At 46.6% G+C, this 15,262-nt stretch overlaps 1 protein-coding gene across 2 annotated transcripts; it reads left to right on the top strand.

Moving 5' to 3' along the window:
- The first annotated feature begins 1,307 nt into the window (after positions 1–1,307).
- Positions 1,308–15,253, top strand: arhgap28 (Rho GTPase activating protein 28). Of its 2 annotated transcripts, none has more exons than XR_005279645.1 (14): positions 1,308–2,036; positions 5,922–6,106; positions 6,178–6,395; positions 6,468–6,582; positions 8,251–8,489; positions 8,566–8,728; positions 10,076–10,167; positions 10,369–10,446; positions 12,059–12,212; positions 12,291–12,373; positions 12,454–12,669; positions 12,744–12,869; positions 14,544–14,781; positions 14,854–15,253. XR_005279645.1 is itself a non-coding variant. In XM_038273315.1 (14 exons), exons 1-14 carry the CDS (start codon positions 2,014–2,016, stop codon positions 14,934–14,936), a joined length of 2,013 nt encoding a protein of 670 aa, XP_038129243.1. In that variant the 5' UTR covers positions 1,308–2,013; the 3' UTR covers positions 14,937–14,999. The 2 variants fall into 2 exon arrangements, 1 of the variants encoding a protein (XP_038129243.1); XM_038273315.1 differs by having other exon boundaries at positions 14,544–14,671; positions 14,744–14,999.
- Positions 15,254–15,262: the final 9 nt, after the last annotated feature.

Genomic DNA, 15,262 nt, shown 5'->3' with positions numbered 1-15,262 from the left:
GCAGGGACATTTTTATTTAATAAAGAAATAAATGTAAAACATTTTAACTGTCTAAGCACACATAGATTTTTATATTAACCTTTTTTTAGAGTCCCTTCTGTAAAGTCTGTGCTCTCTCTATGCCGATGTAATCACAGAATGAATCCCATGTTTTGTAAAATAACAGGTTTGACCTAAAGCCAGGAGGTCATTTCCTCCAAGGGGATTAGTTCCTAAACACTCTGCAACCTCTGGGAAAGCGTATGTTTATCAGAGGTCCATGAACACACCGTCTGACATTAAACAGAAGAACATCTAACCATCTCTGCATGTCAGAATTTAAGTTCAGGTCAGGATGTAAACCAAGCAGGCAGGACAGTGGGATTAGGTCCAGATCCTTACCAAATATGATAGATATTTCTTTACAGATCAGAAATGTTTAATGAGGGGCAGTCAAAGATGCAATGGTAGCGTGATCCCTCTGAGATCTGCATTTATTACAGTATTTTAAAAGTGTGGGGTTAAATTTATTCCTAATATTGGTGTAATCTGGAGCCTAGGGCAGATTTTAGATTGTTGTTCTATAGTTTTATTGGTGGACAAGCAGCCAGGAGAAGTGATCCACACATCACCCCACCTTCCATCTGATGTCCCCAGATCAGCCTCCCAGAGCAGTTTAAGATGACCTGCGTCCTCAGCTGATGGGGGGGGGGGGCAGAGCACCATATAAGCTCGTCTTCTATAGAAGAGTGAGAGAACCCAGCACCTTGCTTTGAAGATATAAAACTACAGACCTGCAGAAAGCTAAACAGGTGACTGGAGGGGAGGTCGCATTGATCAGTTAGCTGGTTAAAGGATCTGATGTTCCATCAGCTACCAGGTCTCTAATTGCACAGATACCATGTTCTGGATTTTAATGTGAAAAAGTGACGATTGCTAAATGATCAAATGAGTTATTGTTTTTTACTCTAATCATGGAGGAATCAATAAAAGTATTTTTATTTGTTCCTGGGGGCCTCCTAGTCGCCCCACTTTGCTTTGCCTTGGGCCGGTGTTCCATCAGACCAGCATACCCCGTCAGACCAGCATACCCCGTCAGACCAGCATATCCCGTCAGACCAGCATACCCCATCAGACCAGCATACCCCGTCAGACCAGCATACCCCATCAGACCAGCATACCCCGTCAGACCAGCATACCCCATCAGACCAGCATACCCCATCAGACCAGCATACCCCGTCAGACCAGCATACCCCATCAGACCAGCATACCCCGTCAGACCAGCATACCCCATCAGACCAGCATACCCCATCAGACCAGCATGGACTGAGAGATTATTGCACTTTATTTAAACAGAATCTTGTCTCCAGAGAGGATTAATAATCTAACAGATTCTGCTAATTCTACGATTATGAGACTTGGTTAGATGGACGCAGAGTTTTTAATCTAGACCACCAGAGAAAAGACCTGATAGCCTGGTCTGTTGACGATTCGAGTCGAGTTTCTCCAGGTCCTGCGCTGACAGGAACCCTTTGGTCTGTGGATGTTTTCAAGATGGCAGAATTCCTCTGGGTTCTGGACCGGTCCTGGACTTTAATGTGGTTCAGAAACAGTGCCAGTCCGGGTTCTGGTGGGCGTCTCTTTGCAGACCTCAGAACCTGTTAGAAAGCAAACCAGTCTCCCTCTGTTTGTCCTGGTTAGGGTTAGGTTAAGGTCAACCCTTGGACCTGGAAGTGGAGCCAGAACGTGTCTTCAGCAGAACTTTTCCTGATGTTCTGACAGGATTTCTTCCAGAAGGTTTTATTGGAATCTCAGTCTGGCTCTGGATGTTATTTATAAAATCCTCTCCAACGTCACACCAGTAAAACCCAAACCAGTCCAGCTGTCCAACACTCCCAGTCTGAGCTGAGTCCAGCTGTCCAACACTCCCAGTCTGAGCTGAGTCCAGCTGTCCAACACTCCCAGTCTGAGCTGGGAGCTCCTGGTGCTCCTCCTCCTCCCCCTCCTCCCTCCCCTTGTCTCCTCTCAGAGGCGATGAGCAGCCGGACTGAGAGGAGGTGAGTTCTGCCTGTTCTGTTTCTATGTTCTAGATAAACACCAGTATTTTTCAGCACTCTGGTTTCCTACAGAGCAGCACTTCTGTGATGTTTTTCTGTGGTTCTGGTCGGCTGAAGGATCCGGTTTGGACCGGACTTGAACCTGCTCTTATGCAGCTATGGGTCCAGGTTTAGTCCTGGATCTGGGGCAGGAACTTATTTCAACGTCCGCTCCATCCAGGGACCATGTAGAAACTGGATCTCATGAAACGTTCCTGTTCAAATGAATCAAAATGAAACGAATCTGTTTGGGATTGAATGGTTTTTGGTTCCTTTGTTCTGCTGGTTCTGGTTTGGAACTGAACCGTCTTATTGAGCCAAACTTAACTTTAGTCCAGCAGAACTTGGATCCAACTTGGAACCAGATTTCATGGGTTCTAGAAGCATCATCTGAGGTTGGATGGAGGTGGTCTTCAGAGCAGACCAGGTGAATCCAAAGTGTCCAAATGTCTTCCCCAACAACAGGAAGCTTCTTTAGACAATCTGAGAGGTTCTCCTGGTTTGGGGAAGATATAGGAACCATTTAGGGAAGTTTAGTAGAAATCATTGAGATCAAACGGGCTGTAGATGGTTTAACACGGCTGGTTCTGTAAGATCTTCCACACCTTAGCTTGGAACCTGAAACACTGTGATGGCAAAGTTTTATACCAGAGGTAACCATTTAAAAATCCTTTGGGGTCGAACTAAAGAAAACTATCAACCAGTAAAGGTCCAGGAACATGTTTAATTATAATCTGGTACTTTATTTAACACTGAAATAAGATGAGTTGTTTATGCATCCATGTTTTACATTGAATTTTTAAATAAGAAAATAGAAAATTCTTCCGTTTCAAAATTTAAAGTGTTTTTTGAAGTAGAGAACAACAATCATTCACTTTGGTATAAAGATAATTTCCTGATTCACATATTTTATAAAACACCTGAACTGACCGGACCGCAGTCTGCTGCTGACCTCTGCTTTAGGTGGTACCAGAAAGTTCCATCAGGCGGTTCTAGGGACACTTTTACTCGTTAAAGAGTCTTCTTGAGAGAGTTTACCTCCAAACCTGAAGAGTCTTGATTGGTGGCTCTACTCTGGTCCTCAACGTTTCCCAGTTAAAGAACACCTAATGTGAATTAAAGACGAGTGACACGACTGGTGGTGCGAGTAACTGCCGCCACCAGCTCAGAGACACCTCACCCGTACTCACAGCCGCGCACTGGTGATGCTTTACTATGTGACGGTTCACAATCACCATGTCCAGCAGGTCTTCTGCGACCACGACTTCCTGTATAAAAGCTGTAGGGGGCGCTCATGCAGTGTCCGTTGACGTCACATCCGTAGGAATGCCGGGTAATTGGACCCGGACACAGCCTGTTGAAGGCAAAGGACAGATACATGGGTTGGCTCGTTGGTTTTTGTTTTTAATGCTTTATCGCTAATTAGCATAGAAAAACTAGACTCCCAAATCTATTCTTTCACTATACCAGCCTCTAGTTTTCTTAATTACCAGGCTTTGCTGAACCAGGTCTTTTATGCATTGAGGAGCAGGTTTAAAACACTTTTCAGGGACACAGGTGTCCAACTCCTCTCCTCTAGGACGAGTCCTGTATAACTTTTGGAAGAAGTGCTTTAGGACCCCTGAATCAAAGAATTAGGCCACTAGCAGGACTCTTGAGAACTTAGGTACATCTAAAGAAAGCAAATCGGTAAGGACATGAAGCCAAAGTGCATCAGCAGACGCCATGATAAGAGCTGTCCAAATAGTGCTGACAGTCAGGGAAAGGAGTGGAGGCTAGGAAGAGGAGGTAGGAGCTACAATTTGCACAATTGAAAATGAGGGCTTGACTGAAGGTACTTCCACCTTTTGATGGAGGTGTCTGGGACCAGGGATACATCTAAAGATTGCAGGAAACTGGGACTTGAAGATTGGAGTTTGCCACCGAGTCTTGGAGGGTTTCTTGTTGAAGACCAGAGATGGCAAAAGTACTCACTTTCCGTACTTGAGTAAAAGTACAGATACTTGTGTTAAAAAATACTCTGGTAAAAGTGGAAGTACTGATTAAACTTCTTTACTCAAGTAAAAGTAACAAAGTACAGGCTTGTAAATTTACTTAAAGTATAAAAGTAAAAGTAGAAACCACTTTTTTCATGCCGTTGCCTACATTTTAAATGGATGTCTGCCAATAGGACTAGATCTCCGTTGTGTTCATTTTCAATCATCTCATCGTCCATGCTACTATGCTAACGCCACCGCCACCAAGCTGCAATGATTTGCCGTGAATGAATACCGCCGAATCTGTCGATTCATCTTGTAGTGGTGCGTCAAATGCAACGTAGATTCCCATCCAATTAGATTGAATTTGGTATTGATGACGTGAAAAATAATAACTGTAACTCCATTGAAATGATTCAAAACTAAAGTAACGAGCCAATTTTAAAAAATGTAAGGAGTAGAAAGTACAGATATTTGTGTAAAAATGTAAGGAGTAAAAGTAAAAAGTCGCCATAAAAATAAGTAGTAAAGTAAAGTAAAAATATCAGAAAAATCTACTTGAGTACAGTAACGAAGTATTTGTACTTCGTTACTTCCCATCTCTGTTGAAGACACACATTTTGGGACACAACCCCACTAATAGGAACCCTTTGGGCTGCTTTTAGAGAGCTTTCAGATGGTTCTGGATATAATTATTTGGCTCCAGATAGGTGGATCTCCATCCTTGTCCTTGGGACCTGCATCTTTTAGACGTCTCTCAAGAAATGATCGGATGACCTTCTCATCAACCACCAATTGTCTGTTTACCACTTTTGGTGTATGGCAGCAAGGAGGCACCATAGACAGGCAGGACAGAGATCCCCGGGCGGTTCTAGAGTACCCAACAAAAGTAAGGAAATATCTTCTGTCGATGAAACTGCTAAACTCTGGAATCTGGAGTTGTTTTGATCCTCAAAGTCCTGCCTGGATGTCATCTGATCCAACTGAGTGTAAAGAGCAACTTCAGAGCCACTGAGGAAGCTTTATGGATGCTTAGCATGAGTGCACAAGTTTGTCTATGAGAGGTCCTTCAGACGACAGAGTCCCCGACCCGGACTTAACCAGTCAGAGTCTAAACTCAGCCCCTCAAATCAGTGGGGACGTCAGGGATCTACTCTGATGTAAAGAAGTTCCAAACTGAAATGTTTCAGCTGATTTAACACGTGTCTGCTGAACAATAACCAGGTCTGATTACTATCCGAGGACCTGAGTGAAAACACTTATCTCTGATTGACCAGCAGTGTCCATTTCCTCTTAATGGACACAAAGCAGCAGCAGCAAACTTCAGTCTGAGCATCCCATTCTGTCTTCCCCTGGGAACCAAAACCATTAGCTTAAGGTTCCTGACACACACACACACACACACACACACATAGGAACACAAACAATATCAGCCATCAATAGCTGGAAGAACCTGACTTCCTGTCAAATGCTTCATGAATATTTAAGTGAAGCTTAACTCTGGGCTGCAGAAGCCACAAACTCTGAACACAGATGTGAAGCCACAGCCTAGAAACCAGACTTCACACCTTGGGGTCCAGACCCCTTCTCCTAGGACAGGAAGCCAGACCTCATAGCTTCAGGTCCGGGCTTGGTCTCCTAGAGTCAGAGCTTCACTCTTAGCAGCAGAAGTACATGTCCTCGTACCTTCCAGTTAAGACATCTTCTGTAACCTACTCTGAGTGATACCTGCTTGCAAAAGTTTCAATAAACTCATCATTCTGCTTCATTCTATCTCTATTCTCCCACTCTGCAGAATCTATTAGTTCAATCTCTAACATTCTGCTCTCTCTGCTTTTTCTCATAGTAGCTTCATCTCCTTTCTCCACAGGATGTTGTCATCTCATTCTGCTACCTTTGTATCCACCTCCTCAAGCCACCCTCCACCTCACCCAGTGACCTCTGACTCCCGAAAAGTTACCATGGAAACCTACTGGAGAGAGGTCCAGAGCATCGAAGAGGAGCAGGAGGGGGAAGAAGAGGAGGAAGAAGAGGAGGAGAGTAAAAGTTTAGATGGTGAGTCAAACTGGGCTCAGGGTGGGACCTCGACATCTTGCGTGTGTCCTTTACGTCTTTATTTCATATAGAGGTGGAGTTGGAGGAGGCGTGGCTGACGGAGGCGGGGTTATCCTCGCTGCTCGTAGACTCTGCATCCACAGAGGCTCCACCTGTGGCGGAGGCCGTGCTGTCCACGTTGACGCGGCAACAAGCCGCCACGGTCAAAAAGAGGCTGGACAACTACAATGAGACACTGAGGAAAAGAAACAGGCAGCCAATCAGAGACGTGCGTGATGTCTTCACAGAGGTGGGACATAAGGAACATCCCCAGGTGTGTTTAATCAAACCAGAGAACCTGAAGGAGTATCATCTGTTTCAGCCTGATGGGGACGCCGCAGTCCACTGCAGCCCGTTCCCAACCCAACGTCATCCGGAGTCACCGCCAAGGAGGTACCACACCACCACCAAGACCATCCGCCGCAGCACTAACAGAGGTACTGCTCAGTCTACACACTGAAGGTCTCCGTTTGCAGGTCCTTCTGGCATTCTGCAGTTAGTTCAGGTGAGTTAGTTCAGGTCAGTTAGTTCAGGTCTAGCTTAGCAGCCAGAAAGGTGCTGGTTTTCCACAGCCTTTCTGGAACAGTTGTCTTCAAGTCTTTTAATGGAGACTGAATAAGTTTTATTAGCCACAAAGATGCTTCAGTCTCTCTTGTTGATGTACTTGTGAATGAGATGATGTGAACATTGGTCATTGATCTTTTTATTGTACGGACCGATCTATTTGGAAATCCTCCGTGTCTCCTAGTTACATGGAAAGACTTGTATTCGTGGTCTTCCACTCATCCAGGACTGAGCTGCAGGCACAGCAATCCCAGCAGAGATTAGCAGACCTCTCTCTCCCTGGACATCTCCTGTATGTCCATTCGGGAGTGGTGGTCTAGTGGTCAGGGCATAGAGGTTGAAATCCTGAGGTTCTGAATTCGAGCCCCACTCCGACAGACTGCCACTCTGCGTCCCTGAGCAAGACCCTTAACCCCACACTGCTCCTTGGGCGCCGCACAGTGGCAGCCCACTGCTGCCCAAGGGGAGGGGTTAAAGGCAGTGCAATATGCTGGTGAAGATTCTCAGTCATTCAGGCCATAGTCATTCCAAAAAAGTAAAATCAATCCTCTGGACTTTGTTTCCAAGTTTGAAGACGTTTCTCTTCCATCCAGGAAGATTTTTCAATTTAAAATGTCAGAAATAGCGTTTAGTTCCAGGTTTTATCCAGCAGCCCAACAAAGCCTGGTTTTAGTTTAGAAAACATGCAAATAGAAACGGATGAACGGGTCCCCCCCTTTGGAATGGGGGTCGTTTGGCTTCTTTGTTAGCCTGCAATGCCCCATACCTGTCTATGTCTCTGAAAGGGATGGTCATTAAAGGGAAGCATTCAAAGCAACAGCTAGATTATTCAGTTATCTCTCTAAGCTTTGATTTTGTCTCAGAATCAAGTTAGGTTCTGGGTCTTGGATGCCATTCATAGCACCTTTATGTTCCTTTAGACCAGGGGTCACTAACTTAGTTCCTGCGGGCACCAAAGGGCCCTCAAGGACCACACGGGGTGCCCTCCGAGTCTTCGGAGTTTGAAATTGGTCTTCTTATTCATCATTTATAGAACCATTGTAGTTCATGGGTCAGTATTGGTAGCCCTGCCATGACTCAGTGCCCTTGAAGTGGCCCCTCAGCGCTATGGACAGTGGAAACATGCAAGAGGAGGAGAGTTTAGTGTCGGAGGTCGTGGATGAGTCTCCTCCGTCATCCATTTTTTATTTAGAGGAGGAAAGCGGGGACGAAGATGTTGTGGAAGAGGACGCCAGGGCGGCAGAAGCTTGGTTTGGTGTAGAAGGCTTCCAGCCGAACATGTTTGAGCCCTTGCCTCGCAACGCTGCCAGTTCTGTTAGCTCTACGCCTGCCGAAGACACAGACGTCCATCCCCGTGAACACTGGGACGCAACTCAATGGGAAAGGAAATGAAAAGTTTTAATGAAATTGTTTAATGAAACATTGTGGAATATTCTGTTTTGTGTCACATCTGGTTCTGTTAGGAGGCTCTCAGCTGGTTTTTATCAGACGGTTCTGGTGGTTCTGTTGTTCAAGATGCTGCTGATTGTTACCGTTTACAGGACGGTCCACTCTTCCCCTGTCTACATTTGAGGACCAGCTACCTGAAGACCCGTCATCCCCCGCACTCACCCCCTCCCCCTCCACTCCAAGCACCTTCCCTTCAGAGGCGGGACGGCTGAGGTGTGCTGACTGGTTACTGAGGGACACTCCTTACTCTGAAGGCGTAGCTGAGCACAAACAGGGCGGGACTTGTAAGGATTGTGCTTGTTTCCATGGAGATGAGAACAGTGAACTGCAGGTAAGTGCACCTGTTCCTCTGCATCAGGACCGGCTGGTCAGGAACCTGATGGTTTTCTGCTGATGTGTGTTTGCAGTTCGCTCCAGTCTCTCCGTCATACGGTCTCACCTGTTCAGATGACCTGTCAACCCGTGACCTCACCAGGCTAGGCTTCATCTCTCGCATCGAACTCTCCACCTTCCTGGCGGCTATGGGAGTCCAAATAAAGCGCACCCGGCCACCACACAGAAGAACTCGGGGTGCGCTTCATTTTTACGTCACGGTTTAAACACACAGAGCCCAGTCTAGCCCTCAGCGGGCTGACATGGTTCAGATCCCAGAAATCCTCAGGTCTGCCATCTTAGATCAGGAAAATCAAAAGCTGTTTTTCAATCTGTGCGTCCTCGTGAAACGTCATCATCCTCAGCCCTAGCACTGTTCCAATTCACTAAAACAAGCAGACCGAGAACAAAGCCCCCGGATGTTGTTCTGGCCCCTCCCTCTTTACCCAGCATGCATCAGGGCAGACTTGTCCGTCCTCCAGACTGACAGCTGTCCCAGCATGCACTGCGGCAGCAGCAGCTTCCAGGTTAGCGCTAACAGAGCTTAGAGGATTAAGTTCAAAGTTCTATTTTCTGTTGCTGTTGTTCAATAAAAGTAAGTTTTATGATCATTTGAGGCGAGAATATTATACTTTAAGCTTCACTATATGGAACATTTACTGATTTAATGCATAATAAAAAAAAAAATTTCCGAGGGTAAACGGCAGCCAGCTATGCAGAGAGGGCCAGGGCTAACGCTAGCCCGTCTGCATTAGCCGGGGCTAACGTTAGCCCGTCTGCATTAGCCGAGGCTAACGTTAGCCCGTCTGCATTAGCCAGGGCTAACGTTAGCCCGCCTGCAGCAGCCAGGGCTAACGTTAGCCCTTCTGCAGCAGCCAGGGCTAACGTTAGCCCGTCTGTAGCAGCCAGGGCTAACGTTAGCCCTTCTGCCCTCACACTAAGCATGCTTGTAGGTAACCTTTGAGCATGAGGAAGATCTGTCGTTAACATGAACAAACTGAATTCGATCAGGTAGATTTAAACCATCTAGAACTGTTCCTTTAATTCCAACAAAATATTCAAGGTTCAAACCTCGTGGTTTTTCTCCACAGACAGACTGAGCTTTGGTTCCTTCTGCTTCAGGAACTAGTGGAACATGGAACCATTTTCCAGGCGATCAGATGTAGATCAGCTAAAACAGGAAGTCAAAGTTTTTTCACTCCCTTTAAAACATTTCTGTTCTAGATTAGGCTATGATGGAGTGCGACTCTGTCTGCTGATGTTCTAGATGTTTTTCTCCTAGATGCGCTGATCCAGTTCTCTGGTGCTCTTCAGCAGGTGTTCTGCATGTTCTAGATGCCTTTGTTGAACATGCAGGCATACTAAAGAGCTAATGCTGAAGCTGTAATAGATCTGAAACAGGTAGATTTCTCCCTCTAGTCAGATCCTTATTCTCCTTAGACCAACCAAGGGTGTGACGGCTGGCGTAGCTTCGTCCAGTTTAAGGCCAGCCTGTCCCTCAGTGGAGGTTCAGTACAAGTGACTTTTCTGTCTTCTGTCCATCAGACAGCGGCGTGTTCGGTGTCTCTCTGAACTCTCTGTTGGACAACGACAGGAAGACGTTTCCTGGAGTCAAAGTTCCTGTCTTCTTCCAGAAGGTGAAGAATCTGTCTGTTGGAAACCTTCAGGGCCTGATGGCCGCTTCTTTAACGCTGCATCAGTATTTATAGGTTCAGATCAGCAGCTGAAACATTGCAATAGAAACGGTGGTTAGCAGCAAGCAGCGACGGAACAGCCGGCGGCGCTGGAGATGATTTAAACCTCAGAGCAGCTGTCTGTCTCTCTGCTTCTCTCTCTAGTTGCTGGGCGTCTTGGAGCAGAGCGCTCTGCAGACGGAAGGAATCCTTCGGGTCCCAGGATCCGCTGCCAAACTGAAGGTAACTCCCGCCCCCGTCATTCCAGGGAACGGCATTGACTGACCGACACTGAACTTTGAACACAGATTGATCACCAAGTGGTCCTTTCCAGGAACATGTCATCAATCTGCACCTCTAGAGGATGTAGACCCCCTGCTGGTTCCCAGAACCAGACCGTACGGGATGTCTATAGATGGGAGTATTGACCCAGTGGTTAGAGTCCAACAGACTGCCACCCTGGGTCCCTGAGCAAGACCCTTAACCCCAGACTGGGAGCTGCAGCCCACTGCCCCCCAGCGGATGGGTTAAATACAGAGAGGGAATGTTGTTGCTCTGTCCTCGTGACAGTGTGAGGCCAATCAAAGTTGTAAAGATGGCCGACACGCTTGGAACATCAGAGCAGCTCCTGATGCTTCATCTCTGTCCTACATTAGTCAGACGTCCAGAAAAGTGAGTCCAGATGCGTCTGATGCTTATTGATGGTGAGATGAAGCCTCATTGGAGCTTCATGTGAAAATGTCACCACCTACTGGAGGAGTGAAGAACTACAGTTAGTGATAGAATCCGCGATTTTTTTTGCAATTGCTTTTCTTTCCTACGGAAGAGGATTAGGGCCAGTGGAAAAAAAAAAGTTAACAGATTTTTATATTTTATTTCAGTTTAACATGGGAAAAAAGTCAGAATTCTGAGTTTTTTCTGAGTTTTCTCCCATCCTAAACTGAAATAAAATTTAAAAATCAGTTAACTTTTTTTTTTTTCCACTGGCCCTAATCCTCTTCCGTATTTTCCCCATTTAAGTTCCTACTCACCAAAAAATTATGGGTGTGTTTCATCAAAGTTTTTTAAAAAGTTTTTTTTGTGTAAAATGTCTTAGAATAAAACAATCATTTAAGCTTCACAGTTTTTCTGCCAGTTTATTGAAATAAGCTCAAGCAGACAGTGAAAGTGTGCAAATCGTGCAACGATAAGCAAAATGAAAGGTTTAGGTCATTTTATTCACAGTTTTGTTTTTTATCTGGTTGGAAGTTAAGTGTTCAACCAATCATTTGGTTAAATCAAACCAATCGCAACCTTCAAAAGTCTGATGTGGGACTTAAACCAACAACCTCAGGAGTGGAAGTCCATCTCTTACAGCTGATGCCACTACCAAGATGGCAGCTATCAGAAAGCAACACTAGTTAAAACCCATTAATCTGTAACCAGTGGCTCGCTCTCATTTTGATCGTTACATTATTTAATGTAAATAAACTAGTTTCCACCAAATAGATTGGTTGTTTTTCCAACCAATCTATTCGTAGAATCTATCCAGCAGCAGCTCTCCTCCAAACTCCCACTTCTTGCCTGAACACTGAGGCTGTTTAAATGTCTGCTGGACTTACAGGCGACCTGAACCACTTCCTGAAGCGGTCACATGGTACGGCGTTAGCCAGGCTTCTGACGCCATCTATTTAGGCTCCTCCCCCAAATGAAGCAAGCCTGGATACGCGCCTCAGAGCCTCGGCTCCTCACAGGGAGCAGCAGCTGGAGCAGCTGGAGCGCGTCACGCGCCTCAGCCATGTTTCAGTGCTTTTTCCCGCCGTGTCTCCGGTCCGTCCCATCCCACCTCCTCCGTTTCTCCTCTGTCCTCCTGCAGTACCTGCGCAGGGAGCTGGACAGGTGCTGGAGCATCTTTGACTGGTCTGAAGTTCGCCCGGTGGACGCCTCCGGACTGCTGAAGCTCTTCATCAGGGAGCTGCCGACGCCCCTGCTGACCAACGCGCACCTGTCCACGTTCTGCTCCCTGCTGGGTGCGTGCCCGATCATTCACAGGTAGGTCAGAGGTCAGCCCGCCCTCCCAGCTGATCTGTTGCCTTTCCTCCCTGCAGCCGTGTCCTCTGAGGTCCATCAGGTCCAGGCTCTGCAGCTGCTTCTGCTGCTTCTTCCTGAAGCCCACAGAAACACCCTCAAGGTAAATTCCACCTTTAGACCCCATCGTTCCACCTTAAATCTGCACAGCCATGCTCAGTGAAGGTGTTTCCATGGTTACAGGCCCTGCTGGTCTTCCTTCGTAAGGTGGTCTCCCATCAGGACCACAACCGAATGTCTCTGTGGAATGTCTCCATGGTGATGGCGCCCAATATATTCACTCGCCGTAACCGTGGAAATAAACGCTCCATTAGCAAGCAGCGGGGTGAGATGGAGGAGGCGGTGGGCGGAGCTCACCTGATCGGACTCATGATCCGCCACCAAGACCTGCTGTGGACCGTGAGTCTCAGAACCCGTGCGGGTCCTACTGGTGTCCCACCAACTCTGACATCACTTCCTGTTTCCTCCCTCAGGTCCCAAAGTTTCTTCTGTCCCAGGTGAGACAGATGAACCAGGCGTCCAATCACAGACAGTTTAACCTGAGCAGGGCGACGTCCCGCCTCCTGAGGAGGAGGAACGAGAAGAACGACAGGAACCAGGTGAGTTCCTGGACCGGAACCGGAGGGGACAGGCTGGACCTGGGGGGACGTCCTGACCGTCCAGACCAGGAGAACCAGGAACGTTCTTCCTGCAGATTTATGTTCAAAGGGATTCTAATATCTAGCCTATACGCATAAATAAAGCTGTATATATATATATATATAAAACTCCTCTATACATCATAATACTCGTTATCAAAGAGTAATCCTTAAAATACTGAATATTAATACTATACTCTATAAATATAACATTTCTTTACTGCAGTCTGTGTGACACATGCTGATGCAGAAAAGATCTAGAAATAAGTAAAAAATGTCTTTAATCGTATTTACCCTTAATTTAAGCAGAAAAATAAGATAATTAGATCAAATACACGTAAAATATGACAAAAAAATAATTTTAAATGTAAATAGTCTTAGGTCTAACTTTCCTCCTCAGTTTAAGAAAAAACGACTTTAGATTTTTTCACTTCTGTTCACACCTTCTGGGTTTCATAAAGCAGAGCCTCAGCTACTCGCTACTTTTCTCCACATTCTGTTTTGTTTTATTGTAGTTTTTATTTTTTCCCAGAAGGCCGCAGTCCTGTGTGTGTCTGTTATAAAACGGCTGCAGGCCGTCGGCCCTGGATGGAGCTCTAACTGTGGGCCCTGCAGAAGGTGAAAGGAATCATTCAGAGCCAAACATCCAGAAAGCCCAGGAGCTGCATGGAGGAAAGGCTGAACTTTAGAGGAGCTTTGCTCCACATCTTATTTCTATAGTAGATTGATCTCACATAGAATCGCTGACTGGTCTTTATTTGGACCAACCAGTGAAGCCAGAGGCCCCTGGATCCCCGCATGCCAGCTGCAGGGGGAGCCAGAGAGACACCCAGTAGAACCACCATTGATCGCTGACCTGATCTGGTGGCGCCATCTTGGGGAGGCCAACAGCTTTTAATCAACTTTAACTTTCTGAATATTGAACTAATTTTTAGTTTATTTTATTTTTGGCTGAAAACAAACAAAAGGTTCAGTTTATTTAAATATCCTTAGTGGAGTTAAGAGTGATAGAATATTCTGATAGGATGGATGCATGTCGCACATTTTTATTACTATATACAGAAACATATTTATACACACAGATATTTACACATATCTATATATAAATCTCTCCTTATAAACTTTACTGCCTGAACCCCAGTGGGCCTCAGCAGATGGCCGCTCACACTGAGCCTGGTTCTGCTGTTTCTTCCTGTTCAAAGGGAGTTTTTCCTCTCCACTGTCGCTACAAGCATGCTTAGTGTGAGGGATTGCTGAAGAGTCAATGAGTCGATGCAATCAGCTGGTTTTCCTTAGATAGAAAACTTTGAATCAATCTGACTGGATGATCTGGTTGATCTGGAGCTATAGAAATAAACTGAATAGAATGTAAATGTATATTAAACTACTGTAAAATAAAAACTCCACAGCTTTAATCTTTTGCTGCACATTTTCCCACCGTGGGTCAATAGAGTTTCTAATCTATGTAGTGTATATCTAAAGCTCTGATGTCATCAGTCTGTTGATTTAAAGTGAAACCCGCTGCAGCGCTCGACCTCCCCAAGATGGCGGCCCTAACTGAAGCGCAGCGGCAGTCAGTGTGAGTTTCTGCCGGACGGTTCCACTGACCCGGGTTCTGTTTGGTTCCGCCTGCAGGTCGGCGAGCTGTGCGAAGGCGTCATCAGGGTCCACGCTCCCCTGCACGCCAAGGTTTCCATGGCGATACAGCTAGACGAACAAACCACGGCCAAAGACGTGACGAGCCGCTTCGAGTCCCGGACCAGGTGAGGACGGCGTCCATCGGGTGAGGACGCCTCCGTCCCTGCCGACCTCACTTCCTGTCTCTCTGTCCGCAGCCCCGCCCAGCATCTCTACGAGGTCGGAGGGAACATCTGTAAGTATGATGACATCACACGGCCGTGGGCCTGTGGAGCAGCTGAGAACCTGTCCTCCGTCTGCCTGACAGATGAGCGCCGCCTGCAGCCGGACTGCTGCCTGCTGGACGTGTACCGAGAAAACCCGTGCTGCGATTGGCTGATCAAACCCTGACCACCGACTGAACTCACCTGTACCTGCTGAGTGTCCAATAAAAGCCTGAACACGGCGCCGTGTCTCCGCCTGCTGGTCACTGTCGGTTCCTGCAGGGTAGAGCCAGTGAAGCCTGGCAGACAGAGCTGAGGGCAGCAGGAAGCATCACACCCAGTTAGGAAAACATTAAAACCTTTATTTCATCACGTCTCATTTCTGATGACATCATCACCCGCCGCTCTGCTCATGAAACTGAGCCCAGCGGAAATCCGTCTAAATATGGGCGTTCCTGTCCGTTCAGACCGAAGCTACAGGGATCCTCGGGTCACCCGGAGGTCAGGCGGGAC

Source organism: Cyprinodon tularosa, unplaced genomic scaffold, assembly GCF_016077235.1.
Source record: "Cyprinodon tularosa strain WSP-4 unplaced genomic scaffold, ASM1607723v1 ctg869, whole genome shotgun sequence".
Taxonomy (NCBI): domain Eukaryota; kingdom Metazoa; phylum Chordata; class Actinopteri; order Cyprinodontiformes; family Cyprinodontidae; genus Cyprinodon; species Cyprinodon tularosa.
This window is presented reverse-complemented; position numbering and strand designations above follow the sequence as displayed.

Excerpts from the sequence above, each read along its gene's own strand:
- arhgap28 (XM_038273315.1), top strand. The coding sequence starts at position 2,014 with ATGAGCAGCCGGACTGAGAGGAG. Across the intron at positions 10,168-10,368 it reads TTCCTGTCTTCTTCCAGAAG|TTGCTGGGCGTCTTGGAGCA; the intron begins GTGAAGAATCTG and ends TTCTCTCTCTAG. Across the intron at positions 12,374-12,453 it reads CCCACAGAAACACCCTCAAG|GCCCTGCTGGTCTTCCTTCG; the intron begins GTAAATTCCACC and ends CCATGGTTACAG.